At 54.0% G+C, this 27,153-nt stretch overlaps 1 protein-coding gene across 4 annotated transcripts in view; it reads right to left on the reverse strand.

Annotated features, from left to right (window-relative positions):
- Positions 1-1,924: 1,924 nt before the first annotated feature.
- PTK2B (protein tyrosine kinase 2 beta) overlaps positions 1,925-27,153 on the reverse strand; it is a 131,931-nt gene continuing 106,702 nt past the window's right edge. For all 4 annotated transcript variants that reach the window (XM_080675098.1, XM_080675100.1, XM_080675101.1 and 1 more), the window contains exons 9-31: positions 27,073-27,147; positions 26,360-26,461; positions 25,517-25,634; positions 24,868-24,907; positions 24,397-24,443; positions 23,481-23,531; positions 22,725-22,822; positions 21,851-21,935; positions 21,533-21,633; positions 21,143-21,258; positions 19,220-19,320; positions 18,951-19,040; positions 17,879-18,083; positions 14,849-14,957; positions 13,584-13,649; positions 12,328-12,453; positions 7,824-7,970; positions 7,586-7,621; positions 7,166-7,190; positions 5,727-5,773; positions 4,919-5,056; positions 4,578-4,658; positions 1,925-2,997 (exon numbers count right to left, since the gene is read on the reverse strand). In XM_080675098.1, coding sequence (XP_080531224.1) covers positions 2,782-2,997; positions 4,578-4,658; positions 4,919-5,056; positions 5,727-5,773; positions 7,166-7,190; positions 7,586-7,621; positions 7,824-7,970; positions 12,328-12,453; positions 13,584-13,649; positions 14,849-14,957; positions 17,879-18,083; positions 18,951-19,040; positions 19,220-19,320; positions 21,143-21,258; positions 21,533-21,633; positions 21,851-21,935; positions 22,725-22,822; positions 23,481-23,531; positions 24,397-24,443; positions 24,868-24,907; positions 25,517-25,634; positions 26,360-26,461; positions 27,073-27,147 — 2,220 coding nt within the window. In that variant the 3' untranslated portion in view covers positions 1,925-2,781. The remainder of the gene's footprint in view (positions 2,998-4,577; positions 4,659-4,918; positions 5,057-5,726; positions 5,774-7,165; positions 7,191-7,585; positions 7,622-7,823; positions 7,971-12,327; positions 12,454-13,583; positions 13,650-14,848; positions 14,958-17,878; positions 18,084-18,950; positions 19,041-19,219; positions 19,321-21,142; positions 21,259-21,532; positions 21,634-21,850; positions 21,936-22,724; positions 22,823-23,480; positions 23,532-24,396; positions 24,444-24,867; positions 24,908-25,516; positions 25,635-26,359; positions 26,462-27,072; positions 27,148-27,153) is intronic.

A 27,153-nucleotide genomic window follows, 5' to 3' on the forward strand; every position in this document is an offset into this window, starting at 1 on the left:
TTTCACATCCCTGGCTTCCGCTGACCGTATTTGCTGCTGCCTCTAGAGTCCACCTTTGGGGTCCACACCACGTGACTGCAGGTGCCTCTCCGTGGCGTCCCAGCCATCGAAGACTTCCTGGCCCCCCTCACTTGGCAGAAGTGCACTCTGTGCTGAGAAGGTCCTGGGCCCGGAGCCCTGTTTGGATGCTGAGGAGCAAGAAAGGAGGCAGCTGCTCTGCAGAAGGTGATGCTGCGGTGCTGACAATGTGAAGCTCGTGAGTGTCCCCTGAAGGAGCTCTACAGACACTGAGTGTCAGGAGGGCCGAGCGGGGGAGCAGATGGCAGGGGTGGGGTGGGGCCAGGTGAAGAGGAACAGATCACAGACCTCAAAGGAGGCGTCATTGGGAAGAGGGGAGAAGGCGCCACAGGGGGCACACGGCTGTGAGCAGCGTTGTGGATTCTGGAATGAGCCTGAAGTGTGGGGACGGCCGGGCTGAGGTGGTTCTAGTGTGGGGAACAGTGGCTGGCGGTTGGGAAGGTGGGTTGGGGTGTCTGAACCAGGTAGACAAAGGGGTTCAGAGTCTGAGACTGCAGATCTGACAGTACAGCAGCGAAGGATTTCCGGAAGGGGAGGAGGGGAGGGCAGTGGAGGGGAAATGCAGGCAGAGGGAGGAGGGTGCATGATTGGATGCCGGTACTGGGCCAGCCCACCCAGCTCCGGTGAGTCCTGAGACATGCCCTCCCCTTTAGCCTTGCCCTCCACCCCATCCCCTGAAAAACGGCTCAGCACCAGCTGCCCCAAGAGGTTGAGGGTCCATGTCTACAGGGGCACCATCTGCCTTTCAACTCGTGTGGACAAACCACAGGCCATCCCGAGCCACTTTTGAGCCACATCAAGCCCACAGCTTGCTCCCTCCCCCCTTCCACAGGGCAAGTGGTGGCTGGTCAGTACTCAGGAGGGGCTGAGGGCAGTGAGGGGATTACTTCGAACCCGAGACTGCTGTGTAAATGCAAACACGTGGGACCCAGGACCCCTTCCCTGCCCAGCAGGCCCTCCCTGTCCTTCCCAAAGCCCCATGGCGTGTCTGACCAGCTCTGAACAGCCCTGAGCAGTCTGTTCTTGAACCTTGGAATCCAGCAGTCCATGGCCCTGGCTGTGGTGATCAAGCCCCACCCCTGCCCCATCTAGACCCACTTCCCCAGCAGCCAAAAGATGTGGGCACTGGGTTCTTGGGTCGGTGTGGGGACCCCAGGCAGAAAGCCAAGCAGAGCGAGCCTCCAATTTCCCTTCGGCCTTTGGGGTCCTCTTCTTCCAAAGTCCCCACTTGCCTCTCCCTGACAGACCAAGTGGAAACCCAAGACACCTCAGCCCCAGCGTCTGCTCCTCAGTTCTCTCCCAAGACCCCCCCACTCAGTGGCCCATTCTGATTTCTGACCCCTCCCTGCCTCAGTGCACACAACCCCGGCCTCCCCTCCCTCCTGGCTCCCCCAGCCTGGATCTCCTGCTGCCGAGATGTTCCCCCACATTAGTCTGTCTCCCATCCATCTTGCATGTGAATAAAGCAATCAAACGAAATGAAAGCCACTGTTCATTGTGCTGTGGGACCCCTTGTCAGCATCCCCAGAACCTCCCCCAGAGCCCTGGTTGTGGGCATGCCCGCTGCGAGAGTGCCATTCCACTGGCATTCCTCACGTGCCTGCGTGGGGGCTGCCCTGGCCCCCCCCTGGAAAATGTCCCTTTGGTCAGGTGCAGGGGCACAGGGGCTGGGGCTCATGTCTGACCCCACTGCCTGGGTGTCACCAGATGCCCCTCGGTTGAGCCCAGGCACCAGCCCTTGATCTCTGCCCAGCTGAGCACAATCCATTTGTTCAAGGGAGGGCTGTGGTTTGAGGTCAGTGTTTCCCCACTGACAGCAGGTCAAACAAAGCAACCAAACCACAAAGCAAATAGTACAATTTAATTCATCCACAAGTCAAATAGAAAGAACGTAAAGGGTGTTCTGCACAAACACGAGAGAGGAGGGAGGAAGCCGGTGAGGAAGGGGAAAGAAAGGGAGGAATAAGAAAAGAGGAAGGAAGGAGGAGGAGGCAAAATAAGGAAAGAAGGAGAAAAGTGGGTGTGAGGAAGAAAGTGGATTGTGGTCCAAGTCCTGTTTGGCCTCCACTCCCCTTCTCCTCAACACTTGGCGTGTTGGCCACACAGCGTCCTGTGCCCAGCCTCCCACTAGCTTGTTGCTGGACTGTGTCCCAGGTCCCCCCTCCGGGGGTGCATGGCTGTCAGTCCAGACCAGACTCACATTAAATAAATTCCAATATACACTGTACAAGAAAGCCAGGTCCATCCCTCATCTCACCAAGCAGCCACTAGGCAAAAGAAGGCCCCTCAGGGCCCCTCTGCATCAGAGACTTCCGTGGGCAGAAGAGGAAGAGGAATAGCTCAGTTTCCAAATGGCCTGCTATGTCCATGCATAAAGCCATCATGGCCACTAGGGGCATCAGTGGGACCCCAGCAGGCCCGGCAGGTAGGAGAAGGGCGTGGCCAGTGGCAGCTGTGCTCCCTCTGAGCCCTCGTAGTCACCCCCTGGCTTCTATGGCCCTGAGTCCCCTCTGTCCAGCTGCAGCCTGAGCAGCACAGTCTGGGTGTCGGGTGGGGAGAGGGGGTCGTGCAAAGTGGCAAGGGAAGGACTCCTCTTGGCCTTCCCCCTGAGAAGACCCACATGGCCGAAGGTGGGGCAGGGCTGGGGGCAAGGAAGGTACACGACAGGCGGGGCGAAGACGCAGGCGGGTGGCCCACCATCCATCACTCTGCAGGCGGGTGAGCCAGGTTGGCCAGAACCTTGGCCTGGTCCACGGCATCGAGCAGGTTCTTGGCGTCCACGGCCAGGGTGTGGGAGGCTGTGAGCATCTGCCGCTTGCACTCCTCGCTCAGGGAGGTCACGGCGTTTTGCTGGGCCAGTCGCATCTTATTGATGAGCTCTGCCAGGTCCTTGTTGAGCAGTTTCTGGGTCCCTTCAATCTGTGGGAGGAGTGCACAGGAGAGGTTGGGAGCCTAAGCCACGAGTGCACCTTGGTGTCAGCGGAAGCAGTCAGAAGTTCTCTGGGGACAAGTCAGACCCAGGCCGGGGCCGAACAAGGCCCTGTACGGGTCGGAGCCCAGTCACCAAGGACTGACATTGTAGACACCCTAGACCCCAGCCCACCCCATGCCAGCCCCGTCGGATCCAACCCCACAGGCCCTCCTCTTATCGCAGTGTCTTCTTGTGCTGGCCCAATGTTCAAGCGGATGGTTGAGGTCAAGTGCATTTATCCATTTGTGAGCTGCCTATCATCAAATCAAGAGCTCTGGGACTGTGGACAGAGTTGTGGGGTTTTGTTTACTGACACGTGCCCGGTGCTTAGCACAGTTCTGAGCACAAGCTCAGCACTCAAGGGTGTTTATCGGGTGAAATAAGTGATTGGGTCCTCGTGCCCAGGGCAAGGCGCTCTCATGTCAGACAGCACAGCCCAGTCCGGGCTCCTCTGTGGGCTGCTGTTGCCATCCAGAGGGAGGCCGGGAACCCCCCTCCCCCACACCGTGCTGTCTTGAGCAGCACAGACTGGGGGCTCCGGTGGTCACCTGTGCAGGGGTCGTGGGCTTCCTCAGGGTCTACATCTGGTTTCCAGACAGACAAATGTCAGAGCACGGACTGAGCTTCCTATCGTTGCGGTGATGGGGTACCGCCAACCTAGTGGCTTAAAGCAACACAGAGCATCCTCCCACAGTGCTAGAGGTCGGAAGTCTGGACCAGGTCCTATGGGGGTAAAGCTGAGGTGACGGCTGGGCCCCGCTCCAGCAGGCTCCGGGGAGACTCTGTCCCTGTCTACTCAGCTTGGCCTGTGCATCCTTCCAGCCAAATTTGAAATCATTTCCACCTCTGCTTCTGTCATCACCCCTCCTTCTCAGACTCTCACAAGAACTCTGCATCCGCCTCCCTCGTAAAAGGACCCTGTGACTACATTGTAATCAGTGCAATCTCCCCATCTCAACATCCTTAACTGCAAAGTCCCCTTTGCCAAGGAAGGTAACAGAGTCCCGGGTTCGGGGGACTAGGACAGGGAGCGATTTGAGGAGCCATTATTCTGCCTACACAGGCGCCATCTCAATGCAGAGCACCAAGCCTCCTATGTTAGTTTTCGGTGATTGTTTCTCACTTAAGTAAAGAAAATTAGATTCAATGGCCAACAAAAGCAGCCTTAACTGCTATTTCCATAACACACTCGCTGTCACTCTAGTAGGGAGGAGACTAGATCAAGGATCACAGGAGGGGCAAAAGGGAAGGTGCATCCCCCTTCGTCTGTCCTCACACTTTAAGATGTCACTGCAGCTACCTGAGACCTAAACTGGGAAACCGGCCCTAGGAAGCCGGCCAGGGCCCCGGGTGCCCACTCAGCGCCCCCGTGGAACAAGCTCAGATGCGCTGTCAGAGCCCCTGCTGCGGGCTCGGCAGGCAGAAATGAGGCTGCCCAGGTGGCCTGTGAGCCTCCAGGGTGAACTACAGCTGGGGCAGGTGGAGGCGAAGGGGAGCCGGAGGCTCTGTCCAAGACAAGGACGCTCACCTCCGTCCGTGACGATGCCGGCAAGGAAGGCAGGATACTGTCCACACTCCCTATCAGCTTCCGCAGGGTCAGGCCCACGTTCTGGGAGAGAAAGGGCAGGGCGCCGGTCACCTTCTGCTTGTTGAGGAAGCCATGTTCCCCTTGGGAGAGCACTCCTGATCGGCAGCTGCCTTCTGAGGCTTCCCAGGACTAAATGGGCTTTGACCACCTTGAGCTAAGGGGGTTCTTCCCGGGTCAAGACACCTGCGGGGCAGACCAGGGAGCTTTGCCCTCGCCCCTCCTCCCAGGGCTGGGATGAGCAGCCTCCACCGCCCGGTCCCAGTTCTGCCCCTGGCGCTCACCTTCACCACCACCACGTAGGCCTCGGGGGGCAGCTGGCCGAGCTCATTCTTGAGGTCCAGCACAGCCTGCACCAGGTCCATGACATTGCGGTACACCATGTCGTCGGTCCGATCCAGGTTGGCTGTGGGCTGGATGGACTGGCGGCGGGGGGGGGGGGGGGTGCGGTGTCTCGAGTCAGGGGGATGCTACCATTCTTTCTTGGGCGGGCACTCAAGGTGCCAACTCAGCCACCGGCCCAGTTTGAAAAGACTCTTCCCCAAAATAGCAGTGCCCTGTCCTGGGGGTGCACCCCTCCTCCCTTCTGCTTCCAGGCAGTGGTTCTCACATTAGATTCGGCCAGGAGCCTTACAGAATCCTAGTGGCCAGCTTCACACCAGGCCACTGAGCCATCACCTGGCATGGAGGCCGGGGCCGGGGGTTCAAAAGCCCCTCGGTGACTCTAAGGGACAGCCACGGCTGAGAACCACTGCTCCCGAGCGAGGGAAGCCAGCGCCCAGCCCAGGCTGCTGCAGGAACCATGTGGGTGCTGAACGCCAAGGGGGCATGCTCCACAGAGACAGGGGCCCCACCTCCTGCTCCCAGGGCAGGACCCAGGAGCTGTCCTTCAGGTTGGAAAGGAGACATGGGAGACAAGAGACTGGTCTTCCCCTTGCTTTTTCATGGGTTAGCTGTGTGGCCTTAGGCAAGGCACTTGCCCTCTCTGGGCCTCAGCTATATCAAGAGGACACTGGACTAGATTATTTCTGGGGGCCTCTGAAATCTTGGCAGTCTTAAGTCTTGGGGAGCCTTGAAAGAGCCAACACATACCTGTGCACCCAGCCTCGGCGGCTTCTGTGGGGGGCCCGTGAACTCTGCTGCAAAAGGAGGGAGAGTTCTCAGCACCCTGGCCCCTCCCTTTGCCCCTGCTGAGAGCCAAGCCATTCCCCTCTCCTCTACCACCAGCAGATCTGAAGGAATGAAACTCTAGTTCCAGAGGTTGGCCCTCCTGTAGTCAGGGACAAGTACAGTTGTCCACTTATAGAGAGAAAAAAACAAGTCACAACAGAGATGGAATGACTGCGAGGGTGTGCCAGCCCCTGCGAGCCTGTGCAGCAGCCCTGAGAGGCCACACTCTGGCCTCGACAATCGCGAGGAACAAGCTTTGCTCTGTGAATGCAGCAGGTGGCTGCGGAGTCCCCAGCCTGGTGCCGCAGCAGCTAACGGGGTAGGTGTGTGAGAATTCCCCAGTGGTCTGCTGTGAGCATTTGTGGAGTCCAGGAAGTGAGATAGCAGAAGAGCCACACTATTCACGCCCCATGGTGAGAAGCAAAGACACAGAGCCCCGGCGGAGCTGCTGGGAGAGCCAGCCCCGGAGTGGAAGTCACGAGGCCTGGCTGTGTGACCCGGGGCGGCTCACTTACACTCCCTGGGCCTTAATTTTCATCTGTCAAATAGGGATGTTGCTCAGAAGAGTTCTTGGAGCCAGACTGCCTGGGCTCACCTCTGAGCTGTGCTAATCAGCAGGTGTGTGACTTTGGGTAAGTTACTTAACCTTCCTGGGCCGTGGTTTCGTGACCTTTGTAAAAGGGGCATAATAATAACTTGTCGTTATCTCAGCGTTGCTGTGAGATGGAACAAGTTGACATCTGTAAGCTACCTGGGTCTGTGTTTGGATTGTATTTAGTTCTCTGTGACTGTTGTCATCGTCATAACTGCCACTGTCATCCTCACCATCATCAGCCCCACCCGTCTAGGATGATGAAGATGAGCCTGTCATGCTGCTGGCTCCTCCCCCCGCCCCCACTTCAGCAGAGGCCTTTGGGGAGACCCTAGGGCTCAGCCACCGTTGTTCTCCCTTTCATCCCTCAGGCCCAGGGAAGATGAGCATCATCAGAGAGAGGCCAGTGGAACTACCTTATTTTCCTACATGAGGAGCCCCCTACAGAATGACTGAGGGGTAGGAAGAGAGACCCATCACCTCCTCCAAATAAATGTGAGAAGGAGATAAACTGGAAAGAGGACTAAGGACCCCGGGTCAGAGAGAGAGCCACTGGGCAGGGGGGACATAGGGTGACAGATGGAATGGGAGGGTGGATATCAACTCTGAGACCCAGCCTCTCTGACACTCTGAGTGAAAACAAGGCAGACATTTCTTAAAACTGCAAGTACACTCTGCTGCTCTCCACAGTGGCAACGGGCAAGGACGGCGGCTCAACACAAGATGTCAGGTGGGAACTCCCACCAAGAGGAAGGGCGCCAATACTCACTGTAGCCGGCCTCCTTCTCCGGGGTCTGGAAGGAAGGAAAGCGAACAGAACAGATCACTAACGTGGCTCTGGGGACCACCCACTTCCAGCCTTGACCTGTTCCCCACCCCCCTCAACAGTGTATTTAGAGGTTTAGAGATCACAGCCATGGGAGGGGGGAGGCTCTGGGGGGCTCCTGACCAAAAGTGACCTGGAGGTGTGTCCCTCCTTCCCAAGAGGCTGGGGGGACTGTGGATGCAGATCAAGTGCGAGTTCAGGAAGGGGTCCTTGTTGAGGTCAGAGGAGAGAAAAGACTCGCTCCCAAGGTGAGAGGCAGAAAGGAAGCGACGAGCAGGCCCCAGGCCTGGAGCTGGGGTGCTGCTGCCCATGAGCACCTCCCAGGCCTTCACTCTAAGGCAGAGACCTCTCCCGGTGACTTACCAACGGGGACTTGTCGTTCATGTGAACCATGGGGTCCTGCAGAGGAGGAAACCAAAGCAAAGCACTTAGAATTCCAGAGCTAGAAACCCCGGCGATGCAGGGGGAGCACTCACTCGGGTCAGCTGGGGAGGCAGAGGAGACACAAAAGGACACGATGGCGTGGACATCTCTCCCAGGCCAGAACTGTTATCACTGCTGAGAATGCCTCCCGCCCCACCCACGGCCGGAAGCTGCTCACCAAGGATTTCTCCTCCCGCCGCAGCCACTGGTAATCTTCCACCATCTGCTTCTGCTGCTTGTCCAGGACCTGCCGCATCTTGGCCCTCTCAGCTTCCCACAGCTGCTGGGCCTCTTCTCGGCTGCTGGGTCGGATGAAGTCCTCCTCCTGGGAGGACAGCGGGGGGAGAGGAGAGGACACCATGAGTCTAGTACCCAGACTTAGGGGAGGGACAGTCCTCTGATGAACCTTGTGCAGCCACAAGACTTGGCCTCACCACTGCCTCTTTTTTTTTTTTTGTAACGTTGCTTTTAAATTCACAGCCATATATGCAGACAGTTATTATTGGGTCACAGTCAGCCCCAGGCACATGCCTGTGTTGCAACGGAATGCCAAACCCGGAACACGCATTAACATGCATTGTATTCAAATGATTACATGATCTGTGAAGACAATTCTATTTTCAAATTACTGCCCTCATGTTATTCTTCTCAGCAGTTATTTTTCACAGGTCGCTGTCACTTAACAAATTTATAAGTGAAAGCCAGCCCCCTGGAAAGCCCTGGGCACTTCTTTCCACCCAGGCACCCCTGCGGCAGGTCTGGAAGCTCCCAGGAGCAGTGGGCTGCCTTTAGTCCCGCCTTGGGGCGGGGCCTGAGTGAAGGCGCTCCTGACCATGCGCCCATTGATCGAGTCTTTTTGTTAAAACACACTTTTTATCAAGATAATAGTTTGGATTGTTTAACCAAAGGTTAAAGAAATGCATAAGCTAAGAGATGAAGAACAAAATTTAAAGAAACGTAAGTGTAGAGATATGCAATACATATCTCCTAGCTTTATTGATCCAACCCTTGTTTTAACTCATTTGGGAGACTTTGGACCTATTCATAGTTTTACCTATTTTCCCAAAAAGAAGGTGTGGCACGTTTTCTTTTCAGTTGCTTTACTCTCAGTCTTCCCCAGGGTTCATTTATATAATTATCTGCTCAGCCCCTTCCAAGTATTTTGGTGCTACTTGTTTTCTGCTGCACACCTCGCACCTGGCTTCCTGAGTGTTACTGCATTTGCTGGATTGCATCAAGCCCAGGGGGGCCTTTGCCAGGGGCGGGAGCTCCCTGGGACATTCAGGCCAGCAGGCCCCTCAGCTCCTTTCCTTTCAAGTGGCCCGTTTACATACAAGTCACTTGCATAAGATGCTAAAAATCACTCTCTACTTTACCAAGCCAGAATCTCTGACAAATCTCTAAAAATGCTTTCCTCACTGAACTCTCTAAAACACACTTGAATATAATAAGACAGTTAGTTATATTGGAACGTTTTTTCCCTCGTGCTCATTCGGCTCCAATTACTGCTCTCAATTTCTAACAATATTTCTTCCCACAACTTTGATTTCTTGGTAAAATATTCTCTGTTCATTTTTCTATTTAACAACTATTTATTAAGAAACTACTATGTGGCGGGCTGGGAGAGCAGCCATGGTATAATGCTAGTAAACAATAGCTAGACCATTTTTCCCAACTTCAGCACTACTGACATTTGGGGCCAGATAGTTCTTTACTAGGGGAGGATTTCCAGTACATTGTAGGAAGCCTAGCCACAACTCCACCCTATAGCGAGCTACTGAGTTAGACTTTAAGAAAGCAAATTTCAGAACACAGGAGCATTTTATAATCATAGAATTAATAAAAATAAGTAAGGTTTATTTCTCAGAGGACACTGCTCCAAATGAGAGAATTTTAAGGTTATGAATATTCCCAGTTAAATGTTAACACCTGCAAACACAATGTATGGTTACCCAGGCTACTGACAAAGAGTGACAAGCAAGGAGACATGTATCAAACATTTTGAATATAGTTAGGGATCCCCAGGCATAAGAAAAATGTGAGGACTGAGGATCTAATTTGTCCCTAGAGATAATCCTGGTAGGAGGAGTTACCAGAGTCAAGTAAACACCATGCAATCTGTAAGTGCTAAAAGAAAGCGCCTGCCACTCTAATGGCCAGCATGCCCCAGGCCTGGTTAGTGTCTTACAAGACATTTTAAGATACATTCCAAGATTTGGTCCTATGTCTTCCGATTTCATAATCAAATTCAAGGAGAAAATGAGATTTTTTTAAAAATTGAATCTCTTGCCCTGATCGGTTTGTCTCAGTGGATAGAGCGTCGGCCTGCGGACTGAAAGGTCCCAGGTTCGATTCCGGTCAAGGGCACGTACCTTGGTTGCGGGCACATTCCCCATAGGGGCCGTGCAGGAGGCAGCTGATCGATGTTTCTCTCTCATCGATGTTTCTAACTCTCTATCCTCTCCCTTCCTGTCTGTAAAATATCAATAAAATATATTTTAAAAAAATGAATCTCTTTAGGGCTTACTTGTCTGAAATGTACCTCAGATATTCTTTTCAGGCACTAAATACTTACATTGTTTAAGAGGGATCAGGTCCTTGTGGTGTTTTAAAATGTTTCCACAAGCTGTGAACATCCCAGAATTTGGCCACCCCCACCCTTATTTCTACCCCTACATGCATTCTTCCTCTATTCTAGCCAAACAGCTCCTGCACTTCCCCTATGGTTTCCCATCACTCAATCTTGGCTCCTACTGATACCTCTGCCTCTTTCATGCCCCCTCATCCCAGTTTCTTCCTGTCCAAATCTTACCCATCCTTCCAGGCCCAGCAACACAGAGAAGCTTCAAAGAGAAGTTCTCCTCTCTGAACTCCCACTGCGCCTTTTGCTGTGTCTCTGTGTGCCACTGACAGCTTTCTGGCTGGCATTACAGGTAGGTGTGCACGTGGCCTGTTTCTTCAGGCCAACTGTCAGCTCACTGAAGGCAGAACCACCTGGGTCTCCCTTCAGCACCTAGGGCAGCTCCCTGCAAAGCATTCCTGCAAAAGGTATGGTTTATTGAATTTTACTATTATTTTAAACTTCAATTGAGAGATTGCTGCCATTCTGGTGTGGCATTCCACAGATTCCTAGATAAGTCAGGCAATCGTAGAAAAATTGTTTTTTATGCGAAAACCATCTCTGATTTTTGTTAAATGCTTTCAAATGCTTTGCGGGGAGCCGATTATACCTTTTCAGCAATCCACCTGGATGAGGCTTTATCCATGTTTCCGATATAACCCATAAAATGGAGTTCATATTTTTAACCTCTTTTGGTTTATTTTAAGAGATGTTCATTATGTTCTTTTAGGCAGACTTTCCTTATGGAGAGTCCTTCTAAACCCCTGACACAAAAGGTCTTTTTTTTTTCCTGCTGCACAGCCTGTCTTTATGGAAGTGAACAAAGCCCTCCTGGGGAAGCAGGGGTTAGACAAAGGCAATGCCGCCCCGCACGCATGCAGAACAGCTTCTTTCTAAAAGGTCACATTGTAAAGCAGAACTCACTAAAACTCAATTAATTACGAATAAAGATTCCAGGGCAGGAGGGTGGAGGAACTGAACACTGCTTAAATTATAGAGCACACTTCAGAATGCAGTTTTATTATCGTTAAATATGTGCTAAGATATAAATTGTTTAAATTATAAATGGGGAAATGTATTCCACAATAGATCTTGATGCCTAGCGTTCTAAGTTATATTACTCATAAAAAAATTTACCCAAGTAAAAATAATGGCACCGAATATATCGACATATGTACTTTCCTACATTTTCTAAATCGATTGGAACAATCATGTAGTTTTTCTTAAAAAAAATTTTAGAGTCACGTACACTGAACGTGAAATGTCACGCATATAGAAACAGAGTTAGAGCTAAAATAATAAGGGCTTCGGTCTGTTTGGTCACAGAGCAGGACCCAGTTTAGTAAACTATATTAAATGTGTATGGCAACCACAGGGGCTATTCGTGTTGAAGGAGAAATGGGTGGTGATGAGTGACAAGTGGGCAAGCCAAGGTGCCTTTATTTATTTATTTTTGGGCAAGCCTTGACAACCAGGTACTAACCCATGAAGTACTCAGGGCCTCATCTTGGCAGTTACAACAAAGAGGTGACTGGAGCGGGGGTCGTAGCCCCTCACCAGCCCCCAAGCCCCTTCCCAAACACCAGCGACTTTTGCAAAAGCAGCAGGAATGGAAGCCACAAGGAAGCCTTTCCTTTGCCTGAAGAGAGACTGACAACCAAGGGCACCAGGCAGGAAGGGCAGAGCAGAACAGAACCCCAGGATCTTTTATTCTTTGGCACCAACGGGCTTGGTTGTCCTCTACCCACAAGACTCCTCACTACACAGGGCTCAGAAGAGGGGGAGCTTCTGCATCATTTGCCACAGCCCCACAGTATGGACGGGGCAGGTCCAGGTCCAGCGGGTGTCCTCAGGGGCAGAGCCTGGCCTGGCCCCCAGCCTCTGATGTGTTTGCAAAGGAGAGAGAGAGTCACCGAGCCCCTCCTTTGGTGGCTTGACCGGTGCATGGAAGCAAAGAGGGCACCTCCTAAGCTGAGGTTATGGGGTTCCCGGTGTCCCAGGCACCTCCCCTCCATCAGCCTCCTCCGTCCGGGCTGGGACCCAGCATGCAGAGCCCTCTTACCCGCATGCTGTGGCGCTTGAAGACATTGTGCCGGTGGAGAGGCGGGGTGTGCAGCGAGTTTACGGGAGATGGGTACTCCATAGGGCTGGTGAGCGTAGGTGAGCTGGCACACAGACCCTCGGGGACCTATTCAGGAGAAGCAGAGAAGCACAGGCACAAGGACAAGGCAAGAAGGTAGACAATTAGCGGCTACACACTCAGCACAAAGAAACGATGCATGAGCACCAGGGGAGAGTCAGGACCTGCTCTCCGGGACCTAATAAAAAGTGTGACATGGGCGATTCCTCGGCCCCGTTTGGAAGACACGGCGGAGCGACAGACACAGCTCTTGACTAGGAGGCAGCACTGGCATGGCGACCTCCCATTCATTTCACAGCCCTCCCGTCAGGCTCTGCACGCCATGGGTCCACGCATGCTACTGACCGGCGGAGTACATGTCTCCTCCTTCAGGGCTCTTGAGAGAAGCGTTATTTTCATAGTCATGTTACACACTGACAGACAGAATTAGCCCACGGATGTGTATTTAGTCACTACTTTAAACATTACAACAGGTAACTTTCTTTTTAGCGACATTGCTTCTATCTTTTGCATCGAGATTTTTCTTAAAGTGAACAGGATTTATGTTGGCTCTCGGTTGGGCTTGCTCTGGCACTAGGCAGTGACTCTGAGCTGAGGGATGTGAGAGAAGAAAAGAGAGGAGGCCGGGCTCCTGTGACCGAGATGCGAGAGAGAGAGACACAGGACGGAGACACTGAGACGGGACCTGCAGCCTGGGAAGCTTCCGTGGTTGGTAATGACAAAAGTGGGAGGGAAGCAAGGAAGGAGCCCTTCTCTCTCTTCAATGGCTGCCTTGGTTCTGGCCAGGACCTCTGTGGGGAGCCCCAGGGAGCAACTCTATTTTCGGGGGAACATCAGTGGTCCCCAGCTGCCTGAGACTCCTTCTCAGAAGGCTCTGCTCAGGGTAGGAGGGCAGGGAGGCTTTGGGCATGAAGAGTAGCTGGAGGCAGGACACACAGCAGCAGCAAACACTGTGACAGGTGCCCTGGGCTTCAGGCACGTCTAGGCTGAGGACAGCCTGGTGGAACTGCATTCTGGTTCCTTTGATCTCTGAGTGCTATTCTTTTCTGGTACCGAAGCTGGCTTTCTCCATTTCCTGAGCAGTTGGTTACTGCTCCTCAAAAGCACGTGAACAGACTTTCAGGAAGGACCAAGACCAGACATGGCCCGAGCTTTCCCAGCCCTCTGATCATGTTTACCTGGAATTGCAGGTTGGGTGCCAGCAGGTTGGTCTGTGGAGGGGGTCTGTACTTGGGCCGGCTGGGCTGGAGAGAGAATGCAGAGAGAAGTCAGTCCCCGTCTCTCCCTGGGTGAGCACTAAGGGGAGCATCAGTCGGAGACAGGGTGGGCTTGTTCAGAATGAAAAGGCTGAGGGACAAAGTTCTCACTGATGGAGCGCCCATTGCATGCTGAGTGATGGGCAGGGACAGAGAGGCCAGCCTCTCTGTCCTCCTGGGGGCCATCACTAACTGGAGGGGTTACTGGTCTCAGATGCGTTTAGCTTCTCTGGATGTGGGAGCACCTCCCGAACAGCAGTGGAGAGCCACAGACATCAGAGGTAGGAGGCCACGGGGGGCTCAGGCACTCACAGCAGCTTCATGGAGGAGATAGAAACTGAGCTGAGCCCTGACTCAGGGAAGGGGAAAGGCACACCAGGCAAAGGGCTCTGCTATGGACTGACATTGGTGTCCCCACCAAATCCCTATGTTGCAGCCCTGCCCTCCCCGCCTCCCGCCACAGTGTGATAGTACTTGAAGACAGGGCATTTGGGAAGTAAGGGTTAGATGAGGTCATGAGGTAGGGCCCTAGGGTGGGATTCGTGTCCTTATACTACTAAGAAGAGACACCAGAGCTCTTGCTCTGTCTGCCCTGTGAGGACACAGCGAGAAGTTGGCTGTCTGCAAGTCAGGAAGAATCTTCAACAGACACTGGATCTGCGGGCACCTGGATCTTGGACTTCCCAGCCTCCATAAATGCCTGTTGTTTAAGCCACCTGGCCTATGGAATTCTGTTACGGCAACCCGAGCTGCCGAATACAGGCACCGCCCTTCACCTAAGGGTGTGGCAGCAGGGCACTGGCTCCTGCGCCCACAGATGTCATGGAGGGTATGGTCATGAAGGCTGCACCTAAGGGATTCAGGGACACGCCTCATCCGTGTGCCCTCACGGGGATCTAACTTGTCCCTAAAAAATGCTAGAAATAAAAGTGCTCAAGCCTCTCAAGGGAAGTATTTTCTGCAGGCTTGGCTAACTTGCTATCTCAGATCCCACCTGCCAGGGCACCGATGGGGTAGGGGCCGAGTTCGGTGCTGAGGGACGGTTGGGTTGAGCGGCTGGGAGAATTACAGGGGCACACCCTCTCTGTGCTGTGAGAGAGGAGTGATATAGTCAGGCCAGGAGTGGCCAGATGAGGACCCAGCCCTGCTGTGATTCAGGGGCCCGAGGAGACCAGGCCTTGGCTTACCTTGGGTGGGGGTTCCTGGAAGACTATGGGCTCCAAGATTTTGGGAGGTCGGTAGCGAGCGTTCCTCTCCTGCTCTATAGCAAGGTCCTTCTCCATCTGATAAACATCACTGCCAAGGGGTCAGGTCAGATAGGAGAGAGAAACAAGGTCAAAGGTGCTCCCGGGGCTCCTCTCTGCACCCCACCAAAGCCTGGAGGGCCTGGAGGATGACCACCAGGTCCCGTCTCCAACTCCTCTGCAGCGTGGGCTGGGGAGGCCCCTCCGAGACAGGCTGGAATATGGATCCTGAGCTTGCTTCCACACTGAGGCTGGGAGGGTTACAGGGACAGATCCGCGGTGGGGAAAGGTCCTTGGAGAAACAGTCCCAGCCCAATGGGACAGTGGAAGTGTATCTCCAGCCCGCCCCCCGGGCCTCTTGCCCTCCCGTGCCTACTATGGGCACTGATCCCCTATGTAGATTTCTGATATCCCAGCCAAGGTCAGGACCAAGGCCTGGGTTCCACATGTCCCCTTTTCCATGAAACATTCCATCAGCACATTCCTGGTGTGTGCTGATGGGAAAGGGCTGTGGATCACTTCCATCTTAGCTACATGCATGCCTCTTGCCTTTCTCACCCCATCCAGTGGTTTCCAACCTGGGAATCACAGACCCAAGAGGATTCTAAAATAGTTGCAAGGGTCCATGAATCCACATGCTCACGTGTGTACCTCACACACATTGTCTGCAGACCAAGTATTACATATGATTGAAATAAGTGTCTAGGCCCGAGATGGAGTCGTTCTGGGGTGCCACCCCAGCAAACCACAACTCAGATAGCTTTTGTACCCCTCTAAGTGCTCTGCGAGATCAGAAATGCAGCATATCTAGTCAGCCAATCCCCACATACTGAGACAGCTCTGGGCTCTATACTTCCTCCCTTGTTCCCTGTTCATTTTCTGCTTTTCTCTTCCTTGCTCCTTATTCCTTATCCTGTTAAAGTTTCCTGTTTTCTGCCCCATTTTGCAATTCTCTGACCCTTGGGAATGGAGATTGCTTGCTTCATGGAGTATTAAGTAAACTGTAAATGTGTGTCACCTAAATTGTCTTTTTAAATCATTTTAGCAGTACTACTGACTAGACAATAGTTGATATTGTATTTTCAGATTTATATGTGTCATGTTGTGTGTAATATGAAATTAATCATACAGTTCACTGCATTTTGTCAATCAACAGGTTGTTTTCACAGTCGAAAGTGTAACTGACATTATATGGAGGAATTCTCAAAGTTTGATATCAAAAGGGTCATTCTTACCCCAGAAGATTAGGAAACACTCATTAAATCCTTTCTTAACTCTAATGGCAGACTGCCAGGCTGGGGCTTGGGGGAGTATCCTGGGGTCATTGGGGTCTTTGGGTATCCTTCAGACCACACCGGAAAAGTCATCTCCTCACTCCATCCATGATGGGGGGCTGGCCCAGTGCTCTGAGGGGTGTGCTTCTGGGCCCAGGGAGAGGCAACCTGTCACAGCTCCCCCTGGTTCACAAGCCCCACAATGAATTAAGAGCCCCCCACCAACTCATCACCCCAGAGCATCTGCTTTCTCAAGTTACATCTTTCAAATACTTTTCTCCTGGAATCCTTCGGTTTCCCAAATCTCTCTTATCAGGGGCCAAGAGACAAGCCTAGAATTAATGGGGAGCATCAATAGAGGGGCAGGCAGGATCAGAACGGCCTTTTAAGCTGGGGTCTTGCACATTGGTTGCTGCCCCTGCCCCTACAAACGAAGTGTCATTCCCAGTGCCCTGGCCTGGGCCTTCCCAGTGTCCCACCAGGGTGCTTCCCAAAGGCAGTTTCCAGGGGCTATTCTTGCCCTAAAAATAAGGCAGCATCTTAACGATAGGATTTGAAGTTGCACTATTCACATCAACTAAGCACTAGATTCCCTAAAGCAGGTGTCAGCAGACACCACCCGCGGGCCAGTCTGGCCACCACCTATTTTCGTGCGGCCCCAAACTAAGAGTGGTTTATAAGTGTTTTAATGATTGAAAAAAGAAAAAATATTTCATGTCACTGGAAAATTATATGAAACTCACATGTCAGCGTCCACACATAAAGTCTCATTGAAACCCAGCTACACGCATTCATTACATACTGCCCATGGCTGCTTTAAGCTGTGAGGGCAGAGCTGAGCAGTCCCAGCAGAGACAGCACGGCCTACAAAGCCCAAAATATTAACTATCTGGCCCTTTACAGGGAAAGTCTGCCTTGAAAGATGCCAAAAGTCAGATCAGCTGAGGAGGAGGATGTCAGGCCGGCCACTAAGGAAACAGGGGACCTTCTAAAATGGACGCCAGTAACACCCTTCACCAGGGACCCCCCAGAACCGGGGGAATGATGGCTTTAGGACATCTGAAAAGGATCAGACCCTTAGGCCACTGATGCTCCATTCAGAAGGGAGAGGTGGCCCCTGGGTCACTGTCTTCATAGTCAAAACTGACTCTCTTGCCTGGCCAGTGTGGGTCAGTGGTTGAGCGTCAACCCATGAACCAAGAGGTCCCTGGTTCAATTCCCAGGCAGAGCACAAGTCTGGGCTGCGGGCTCAATCCCCAGGAGGGGGCGTGCAGGAGGCAGCTGATGGATGTTTCTCATTGATGTTTCCATCTCTCTATCCCTCTCCCTTCCTCTCTCTCTAAAAAAATCAATAAAAACATACTTTAAACACACACACACACACACACACACACACACACACACACACACACTGACTCTCTTCCCTGCAATCTGGGAGGAACAAAGGTTCTGAGCTTCTCCTGGGTGGCTCTGGGGAGGCCAGAGGGGAGGCCCCAGAGCAAGTCCCAGCCCCTCCTGTCCCTGCCCTGGGAGAGTCCCCAGCTCTGAACCTGGTCCTCTCATGCACAGGGTGGGAACAAAGGACACTTCCTGCTTAGGGAAATACATTATAAACCTCTAAGTGCTGCTGCAGGGAACCCCGGCTCCCTCGGGGCCCCGTGCCCACAGCCCCCCCCCCCCACCCCTGCTCCATGCTCACCTGAGGCTGCACACAAGCTCGTTGAAGCGTGGCCGCTCACTGGGGTCGTAGTCCCAGCAGCGGGTCATAAGGGTGTAGAGAACAGGTGGGCAGAGGTCGGGCTTGGGCAGCCGGTCGCCCTTCTCCAGCACCCCGATGACATCCTTGTTCTCCAGCCAGAAGAAGGGCTGCTTGCCAAAGCTCAGGATCTCCCACATGCACACGGCTGTGAGCAGGAGGACAGGGGTCAGGGCCCATGGGGAAGGTGGGAGGGAGGCCTCACCTATGGAGAGGCCAGTCCAGCCCCTCCAGGAAATTTGCTCTGGGTCCCTGCGGGGAGGAGCTCCCGTGTTCCCTCGCCTCCCCCTTGAGCATCCCTGGAGTTTTATTCACCATGGTGGTCGCCGAGGGACCAGCCACCTGCATCTGTAAGTGAACTAAGGTCCGCTCTCTATGTCCCCTCCACATGCAGTTACAGGGGTTCTGTGGGGTAGGGGCGGGCAGCCCAAGGCAGGTTATGGGACCACTGGTGCCTTCTCTCAGGAAGGAGTGAAGACTCCACCACAAAGCTGGGGGGGTTGAAGCCAAAACTTGCTGCCTATGTGATCGAGGGGAAGGCCCTGACCTGCCCAGGCATCAGCTACCTTCTGCGGAAACCAGGAAGAATAATAATGAGATCGTGGGGAACCAAGAGGGGTCATCTACGAGGCTGTGTGCTCTGCAAGGGGCTGTCTGTCACCGGCTTTTTCCTCGCCTCTCCCTGCACCTCCTTCTCAGAATAAACCTCAGAGTTTGCCTTTGAGGATCCCGCCATGGTGTCCCCACACTAGTCCCTGGGGCTGGTTGGTGCAGGACACGTCAGCTCAGGAACCTCCTCCAGGAAGATTAGCCAACACTGCCCCAGCCGGCCCTCCGCCATATCACCCCAACCCATCACTGGCCTCTCATTTCTCACGCTTCCCAGTGGCTGCAGTCCAACAGAACCTGCAGCCCAGCCGCGGGGGCCCAGCCCCTGCTCTCTGCACCGCTTCTTAGCCTGGTCACGGAGGTGAGAATCAAAACCCTTTCCACATCCTCCCGAAACTCCACTCACCAAACATCCAGACGTCACTGGCCGTGGTGAAGCGGCGGAAGTTAATGGATTCGGGCGACATCCACTTGATGGGTAGCCGAGTCACAGAGGCTGGGGGTGGGCGTGGAGGTTTCAGGAGATATTTATGGAAGAACAATCCAGAATTATCCAAAAATATAGCCTATTCTCTGGAGACCCAAGGACTACAGACCCTGGACCATTGCCATGTTTTCTGGGGCTGTGGCTTCAGCAACCCCTCCAGGGCAAAGCAGAGGCAGGGCCGCCCTCACCTTTGTAGTAGTCCTCTTCCTCGATATACCGCGACAGGCCGAAGTCCCCCAGCTTCACACACTCCGCAGAGGCCACCAGGATGTTCCGGACGGCGATGTCCCTGGAAGAAGGATATGAAGACAAGGTGGTTCAGAATGCCCCAGACAGACAGACAGACAGACACAGATGAACAGAGAGACAAAGGAGAGTGCTGGCCAGGGAGCACAGTCAGGCAGCTTGTGTCGTCAGCCCTTCCCTGATGCACCTTGTTGGAACCCAGCCCAGGTGGGAGCTGGGGTGGCCTTCCAGCCCCCGTCACGCACCAGGCCCTCTGCCACCCCTTTCATCTCACCACTGAGCTTCAACTCCCATCCTCCTTTCTCACGTGTCTCCAACGTGAAGCCTGTTTCAGGTTCCCAGGACTTGCTCCCTATGTTCTCCTGCCCTGGTGACTCTATTGTCCCCTCTGCCAGCGACGCTGTCACCCCGCTGATTCTCCAAGAAGGAGCCCCGACAGCTTTCCTGGCCACAGTGGTGCTCTCCTCCATCTGCGGGCTGCAGGACTGTGTGGGCTTTCGCTATGGCTCAGAGCAGCAGCAGCTCGTGACTAACTTCCTCAGAGCTCGGAGAGCCAGGACAGCCCGGCGGCGCCGAATGCACCGAGCCGTGGTATAGAGACCCTCAGAGCCCGCGGCTGGGCACAGAGAGCGGGAGGAACTGCCCAGCAGGTAACCAGTAGGAAAGGGGTCAGCCTCACTCCAGAGCGGGGCTCTCACCTCCCTGCATCACTTCGAACCCCAGACTGGCCTGTCTGCTTGCTTCTCACAGGCAGGCTCTCTGCCTGCCATTGGTCTCTATCACTGAAGAGGTGTCACACAAAGGAAACAAATCTGTTCTCCCTCCATCTTCACCCCACGACTGTTCCTGTCTCACGTTTTACCCTCATGCTGGGAGGTAAGCTCCACGAGAAAGGGATTTTTGTCTGTTTGTTTTTTTGTAATATATTTTTATTGATTTCAGAGAGGAAGGGAGAAGGAGAGAGAGAAACATCAATGATGAAAGAGAATCATTGATTGGCTGCCTTGTGCACGCTCCACACTGGGGGTGGAGCTGGCAACCCAGGCGTGTGTCCTGACTGAGAATTGAACCGTGACCTCCTGGTTCACTGGTCAACACTCAACCACTGAGCCATGCCAACCAGGCTGTTTTGATTATGATTTTATCCCAGGGCCTAGGACAGCACCTGGAAGCACAGGGTGAGGATTCCACAATATTTGTTGAATGACTGGATGAGTGAATGAATGACTGAATGTGTATATCCCCCAGCATTGCTTTGCCTAATATCACTCCCAAGGCCACATCGCTGACATTGGTGGTGCTGGGTGGAAGAATTCACCTGTATATTTTGTGCTCTGAGAGCACCCCTTCTGTTTCCTCGAGGGGATCAGGAAAGGTGGTAGGGACCTCCTTTCAGGGAGTCAGAAGGAGAAGGGCCGGCTTAACATTCAGAGAGAGGACTGGATGTGGCAGACTAGGGGTGCCAGGCATCATCAGCCACTCTGGCTGGAAACGCTCAGACCCCATGATCTTCGCAGCGCTGCCCTAGCTCAGTACCTCCTGGCAGAGTCCTGTGCCACCGAATGGGCCTGAGGGAGAAGAGCAAGCAAGAAGCGATTTCCCGGAACCCACAGGGAAGCAGGCTGAATGCACTGAGTTACAATCAGACACCTAGGGCTTCAGATTCACCCTGAAGGACATCCTGTGAGGTACACATGCCCGTTTCCACTTCTCAGATGAGGAAACAGGTTCACAGCAGGTGCTCAAGTTGTCCCATTAGACGGGACCGAAGCTGGGGTTTCCACTCTGGTCTGTGTGACACCAAGACCTGCTTTACCCCAAACCCCAGGATCAGATCGAGGGGCCCGGCTTCCCCCCAGCCGCACCTGTGGACACAGTTGATGCTCTCCAGGTAGGCCATGGCCTTGCAAATCTGCAGCGAGTACAGGACAAGAGTGAGTACCTTCAGGGAGCTCTTGTTTCGCTCCAGGTAGTGGCCCAGCTGTCGGAAGGAGGAAGGTGCCATCAAGACCTGGGCATGGCCTCAGCATAAGTCAGGGAGCCCCACCGCAGGCAGGGGTGGGGAGAGGGGAGGGCAAACCCGGGCTGGCAAGAGGGTCCAGGAATCTCTTCTACAAAGGGTCCCTGGGTTGTTTCAGCTGAACAACAGAAGGCAGGCAGCTGGGAGTCAAGGGGCCCTCCTAAACGCACGCCGCCCTGCTCAGCTGTGGCACAGCCATCATCACAAGGTCCCCCCACAGCCACTTGCAGCTCACCTCCCCGTGGGAATACAATTCCATTACGATCCAGGTGGGCTCCTCTTCGATGATGCCTATCAGCTTCACAATGTGTGGGTGGTCCAGGTTCTTCATGATCACTGCAATCGGGGTGAGAGGGGTGGGTCGGAGGGATCTAAGGTTCGGTGGGAGAACTGTGCTTTCTGTCCCAGCTGGGAGAGACGGGGAGGGACAGCCCTCCTCCTGTGTGGTCCAGCCCTCCCTGAATTCTAGGCCCCTCTTCGTCTTGGAGGTCTGTGTTGCCTCGGGGTCTTCTCCAGCCCATGGGGGTTGTGTTCCTCCTTGGGGGACACCTACCTGCCTCACTCATGAACTTCTCCTTGTTGTCCAGAGTGCAGTCTTTCTTGCAGGTCTTCACGGCAACATTGATTTTCTCCCCTTTCTGCAGTGAGAGTGAGCTCAGGGCCCCTTGGTCCAGCCACGTGCCCCAAGGAAAGTGTCCCTTCCCGGTGTCACCATTGTCTTCCCAGCCAAGGGATGGCAGGGGACGTCTGGCCTCTGGGTCTCTGCATAGCGCCTTCTCCCCCCTTCTTTCTCTTCTCACCCCTTCTCCTCTCTTCTCTGCCCGTCCTCTCCTCCCTCCTCTCTTTCTTCTTGACCAGGACATGTTAGGACTGGAAAGGACTTTCAAGATCAGGTAGCTCAAGTCCCTGGCTGTGCAGATGAAACTGAGGCCAAGGGGCCAGAGATCTGCCTGAGGTTGGCAGGCATGTGTGGAGCACCTGTAAGGCCATCATCAGACATGGCGTCCAGGTCTCTTTCTCTCTTTATTGTTAGTTTTCACATTTTTCCTGCCCCTTGCCTTCAGCTCTGCCTTTTCCCCAGGCCCAAACACAACCACCAACCTTGTCCCGCCCCGTCAGTGGCCTCCCCACCGACTGCTGCCTCAGATCCGCCTTCCTTCTCTCAGTTCTGCATGTTGTCATGCCTCCAGGGTTTGTCTTCTCCCACCCGGAGCCAGTGGGCCCTCTCCTGGTGCTGCCTCTATTTTGATCCCTGGCATCGCTCTCCTGCTTGGCAATGACTCTTGTTTCCCTCACTCCCTGGGTATTTCATAAATACTGCAAATGTCAAGTGCGTGAGGACCCACACATTGTGACCGCCGCCTCCAGCCCCGGACGATTCACCCTCCTCATCCTACAGAACGTGGAAGGGGAGTGTCGGGACTCACGTGATTTGTGTAGGCACCTTCGTAGACCTCCCCAAAAAAGCCTTCCCCGAGGATACGGTTCAGAACCACATCTTCCCGGGCGATGCCATACTGTGGGCCTGCACACGTGGAGAAAGCAGAGTCCCAGAATTCAGAAACCACTGACACCCGGGAACCTGAGTGCCAGGCCCTGCTCAGGTGTAACCAGACGCCCGGCAACACCTCAGCCAAGAACCAGGGTCTGGGCTGGGCTGGGTTGGGCAAGGGGCTCTAGTCCGTTCTATTGTTTCAGACCCGGGGAAGAGCCATCGCCCTATTCCCTTTGAAAGCTGGTCCAATGTCCACACTCTTAGGCTCTCCACAGGCACATGAAGGGCAATAGTGTGGGGATAAGAGAATGATCTTGGTTTTTAAATCAAAGGTGCCTCGCTCAGGTTGTCCCTGTCTGAATCAAACATGGGAGAGGAGGAAGGAAGGAAGGAAGGAAGGAAGGAAGGAAGGAAGGAAGGAAGGAAGGAAGGAAGGAAGGGAGGGAGGGAGGGAGGGAGGGAGGGAGGAAGGAAGGGAGGGAGGGAGGGAGGGAGGGAGGGAGGGAGGGAGGGAGGGAGGGAAGAAGGAAGGAAGGAAGGAAGGAAGGAAGGGAGGGAGGGAGGGAGGGAGGAAGGAAGGAAGGAAGGAAGAATTAAGTCCCCCTGTGGTGTCACATGTGTCCCCATCCCCATAATGTCACTTCACAGGGCCCTGGCTATGGCCAAGGTGGTGGGGTCAAGGACCTACCTCCTGTCCTTCGCAAAGTCTCGTCGGGAATCTCGGCATAAATGTCTGATTCTGCAAGGACAGGAAAAGAACATCCCGTGGGCAAGATGCCCTCCCAGGGCACCACCAGGAACCAGGTGTGTGGCTCCCACGTCAGGCCACGGGAACCAAGGGTGCTGTCGGTGGGAGGGGTGAGGGGAGGAGCCAGGCGAGAACCAGGCTCTGGTGGCACGGTTAGAGTCCCTGCTTGCTACTGCCCCGTTGCATTATTCAGAACTAGTTGGTTAGCCTCCCTTAATCTCAGTTTTCTTTTGTGTAAACTGACTCTTTCTGGGGAATGTCCTAAAGATCAAATGAAAGAATACCTGCTGTGTATTTAACACTGTTATGGATTGAATGTTTGTGACCATCGCTCCCCCAACCTCGTATGTTGAAGCCCTGACCCCCGCAGTGTGATGGTATTTGAAGGTGGGGCCTTTGGGTGATTCGGTTTAGATGAGGTCATGAGGGTGGAGCCATATCCAATGATGGGAATAGTGCCCTAATGAGAAGAGGAAGAGACCCGAGCTCTCCATCTCTCCTCCATGTGAGGACACAGAGAGAAGGCGGCTGTCTGCAAACCAGGAAGGGCGTGTTCACAGGGCCTGACCCTGCCGGCACTGTGGACTTCCACCTTCAGGACTGTGAGAAATACATGTCCGTTGATTAAGCACCCCAGCCTGTAGTGTTCTGTTATGGCAGCCTGAGCTGACCCAGACAGACATGGTGCCACATGCTACCTATTCAAAACATGTTAGCTAGTGTGATTGATGATATTTTAAGACATCATAGGGGAAGTTCATTTTTCTGTAAGTTTGAGGGAATCCTTGAGAATGTCACAAGAGCAGGCAGAAGAGAGGCTCTGGGTGCAGGAATGACAGCACACAGGCAGGCTTACCTATGCTGCAGCTTTCGGAGAGGCGGGGCCGCTGCGCCTCCAGGCTTCTGTAGGAGGAGATGAGAGGGCAGGAGCCAAGTGAGCTCAGAGCCTGGCAGCGGTCCCCTAGGTGGCCCACCCTCTCCCACCTTCTGCCTGGAGGGCCCGCTGCACTGTGCCCGCTGCCTGCCAGGGGAACCAGCCTGTCCTGACGGCAATAACCTGGGAGCGTGGCCCAGGCTGCCAGGGGGCAGGAGGGAAGGGACAGCAGCAATAGCCCCTAGGATGAGATGCCAGGTGGCATTAGAACATAGAAATATCCCTGCAAGAATTTACTGGGAGAAATTTACTGGCAAGAAAAAAAATCGCCACTGTGAAATGCTGGGGTTCCAGGGTTCTCCACTGGGGCCCAGACACCTCGGGCTGTTCTGCCTTCTCCTGGGAAGTCAGGCTGAGTGCAGGGCCTGTTCCCTGCCACCTGCTTGTACTCACAGCTCGGGGATCTGGGGCAGGCTGGTCCGCTTCTCACCATCTGGGAAGAGGGAAGGAAGAAAAGGAGCTGGAGCCGGGGACACAGGGTCCTGGGTGGACGGCTGACCTCACTGCTCCTGTGAGCCCACACGAGGGAGACCCTCCCCGCCATTCTGCGCTCTCTGAAAGTCTGAGTGGAAGATGGGTAGCCTTTGGCCTGAATCGGAATTCTCTTTGTTGAAATTATTAGGTTTTCTCCTCCTACCATCCACAAGGCCCAGCCCAGACCCCTGCTTCCTGATCCCATTTCAAAGCAGAGACGCAAGAGGGACCAGCCAGGTTCTAGCAACAGCCGCGATCTTCCTGGGGCTACCAAGGCCTTTCCTCCCAAAGCTGGCCTCCAGGCCGCCACTGTCCCGTGGGCCAGGGTCTGTAGCTTGGGACCCAGAATGGGACAGCAGGTAACGTCCTGCGGGGCTAGGTGAGCACGGCCACACACTATTCAAGCCACTTCAGTCACAGATTAGTCAATGGCTTAGCTTCCCCTGCCTGGAGGGGGGGGGTGGGGCAAAGCGGGGAGGGGATGGGGTGGGGTTCGGGGAGAGGCAGCCTGGCTCAGCTGTGTGGTCATATGCCTACTGGGCCAGTTTGCCTCTAAGTGGAAACGCACCTTTCTTGGGATGAATGATGAGAGAGGCTTTGTGCTCCCCCTGCAGCCGGCAGTAACCGTCTATGAGGTCAGCCATGTTCTCGGCTTCTGCCAGAGAGGAGGTTTTGATGGACAAGGACTGCAGAGAAGAGACCAGCTAAGCATGAGACCCCACAGCCTTGGCTGGAGTCTACCTCACAGGAAAAGAGAAGAAACTGCATACTCCTGCCATCCATCCCCAGCCGGACCCCATCCGTGCCTCTCCTGGGGCTTGGCTTGCATTCCTTATAGCCACCAGGGGGCGCTCTTGTCATCCCTCCCAACTGATTGCCTTAAACTCTAGGAAGGCCCGTTCCAGGTCTGCCTTATTTTGGTCTCACAATGCCTTGTACCTGGTAGGTACAAAATATGCAAGAGCAGAAACAGAAAGGGGAAGAGTCGGGGGAGTGGGGCAGGGGATAGATGAATGAGAGAAGAGATAGAAATCTGTTTTCGGTCTAAGGTCTCTCTGATTCTCCCACCCACAAAAACCCTGGGTCCTTGAGGTCTTGATTCTGCATCATTGTTCACTTGTTCAAAGTTAGGCCTCTGATTAGTACCTTGATTTCTGGTCACTTTTACTCCCCCTCACACCCCAAAAAACTCAGCTTTATCTTGAGACTATTGCAAACAGCTTTGTTTCCTGAGATATCTTCCTTCTAATGTGTCAGCATCCTGGTACCTTGTCCAAGAACTAGGAGCAGTTTTCTTAACAAGATCTCAGGAGCCAGAGAATCCCTGGCTTTCTGAGCACCTGCACAAGAACACCCAACTCACAGTTGTACCCCCTTGTTTCAGAGCTTCCAGGTTCCCAGAGATGCTCACCTGGGGGGCGCCTTCGATGTCCAACTGCAATATTGCCTGGCCCTCCTCCAGCAGGAGGCACCTGATGGACTTGATCTGCTTGAACTCAGCTAGGCAGGTGGGCTGTGGGAAAGGATGGCGGCGGGGGCTTTAGACCATCTCACTCCTGGGATCAGGCCCTGGAAATTGGTCAGCATGGGGGGGAAGGGGCACAAGGAAAAGTGGGAGCTGGGAGTATCTCAGGAAGATGAAGAGAGAATCAAAGACTATTAAGACTGGAAGGATCATCTAGTCTAAGCCCCATGGTTTGCAGAGGAGAACATGGGTCTGGAGAGAGCCAGGACTTGCCCACGGCCATATGCCAAGTTGGTGGTAGAGCCAGGACTGGACCCAGGTCTTCTGACTCCCAAGCGAGTGATGGCCCCACCTTGCCATTGAAAGAACAATGCTTGTATCTGAGCCAGAAAAGCAGCAATAATGTCCTTCCCTCTGCTCTGCACCCCCAAGCCTTCCTGCTCTCCCAGCTTCTATGCAGGAGACAATCAGGAGGAAAAAGAACTGTCAGCCCTATGCTGTTATGCCAAACACTCTCCCTGCCGCTGCTCATACCAAGGACCTCTGCTCTCAGCAATGGGGCAGGAAGAATGGATGGGGCAGGCCAGGGTAGGAGGCAGCAGACAGGGCAGACAGCACAGCCTGGGGCTGGGTGGGGTGTGCTCCCAGACTCTCTCTACCTTTGCATCTTGACTTGTCATCTGGCGGATGCCTTTAGGGCCGATGACCAGGTCCACAGTGATGTTCCATCCTTGCTGGAA

This window comes from Plecotus auritus (genome assembly GCF_963455305.1).
Source record: "Plecotus auritus genome assembly, chromosome: 6".
Taxonomy (NCBI): Eukaryota; Metazoa; Chordata; class Mammalia; order Chiroptera; family Vespertilionidae; genus Plecotus; species Plecotus auritus.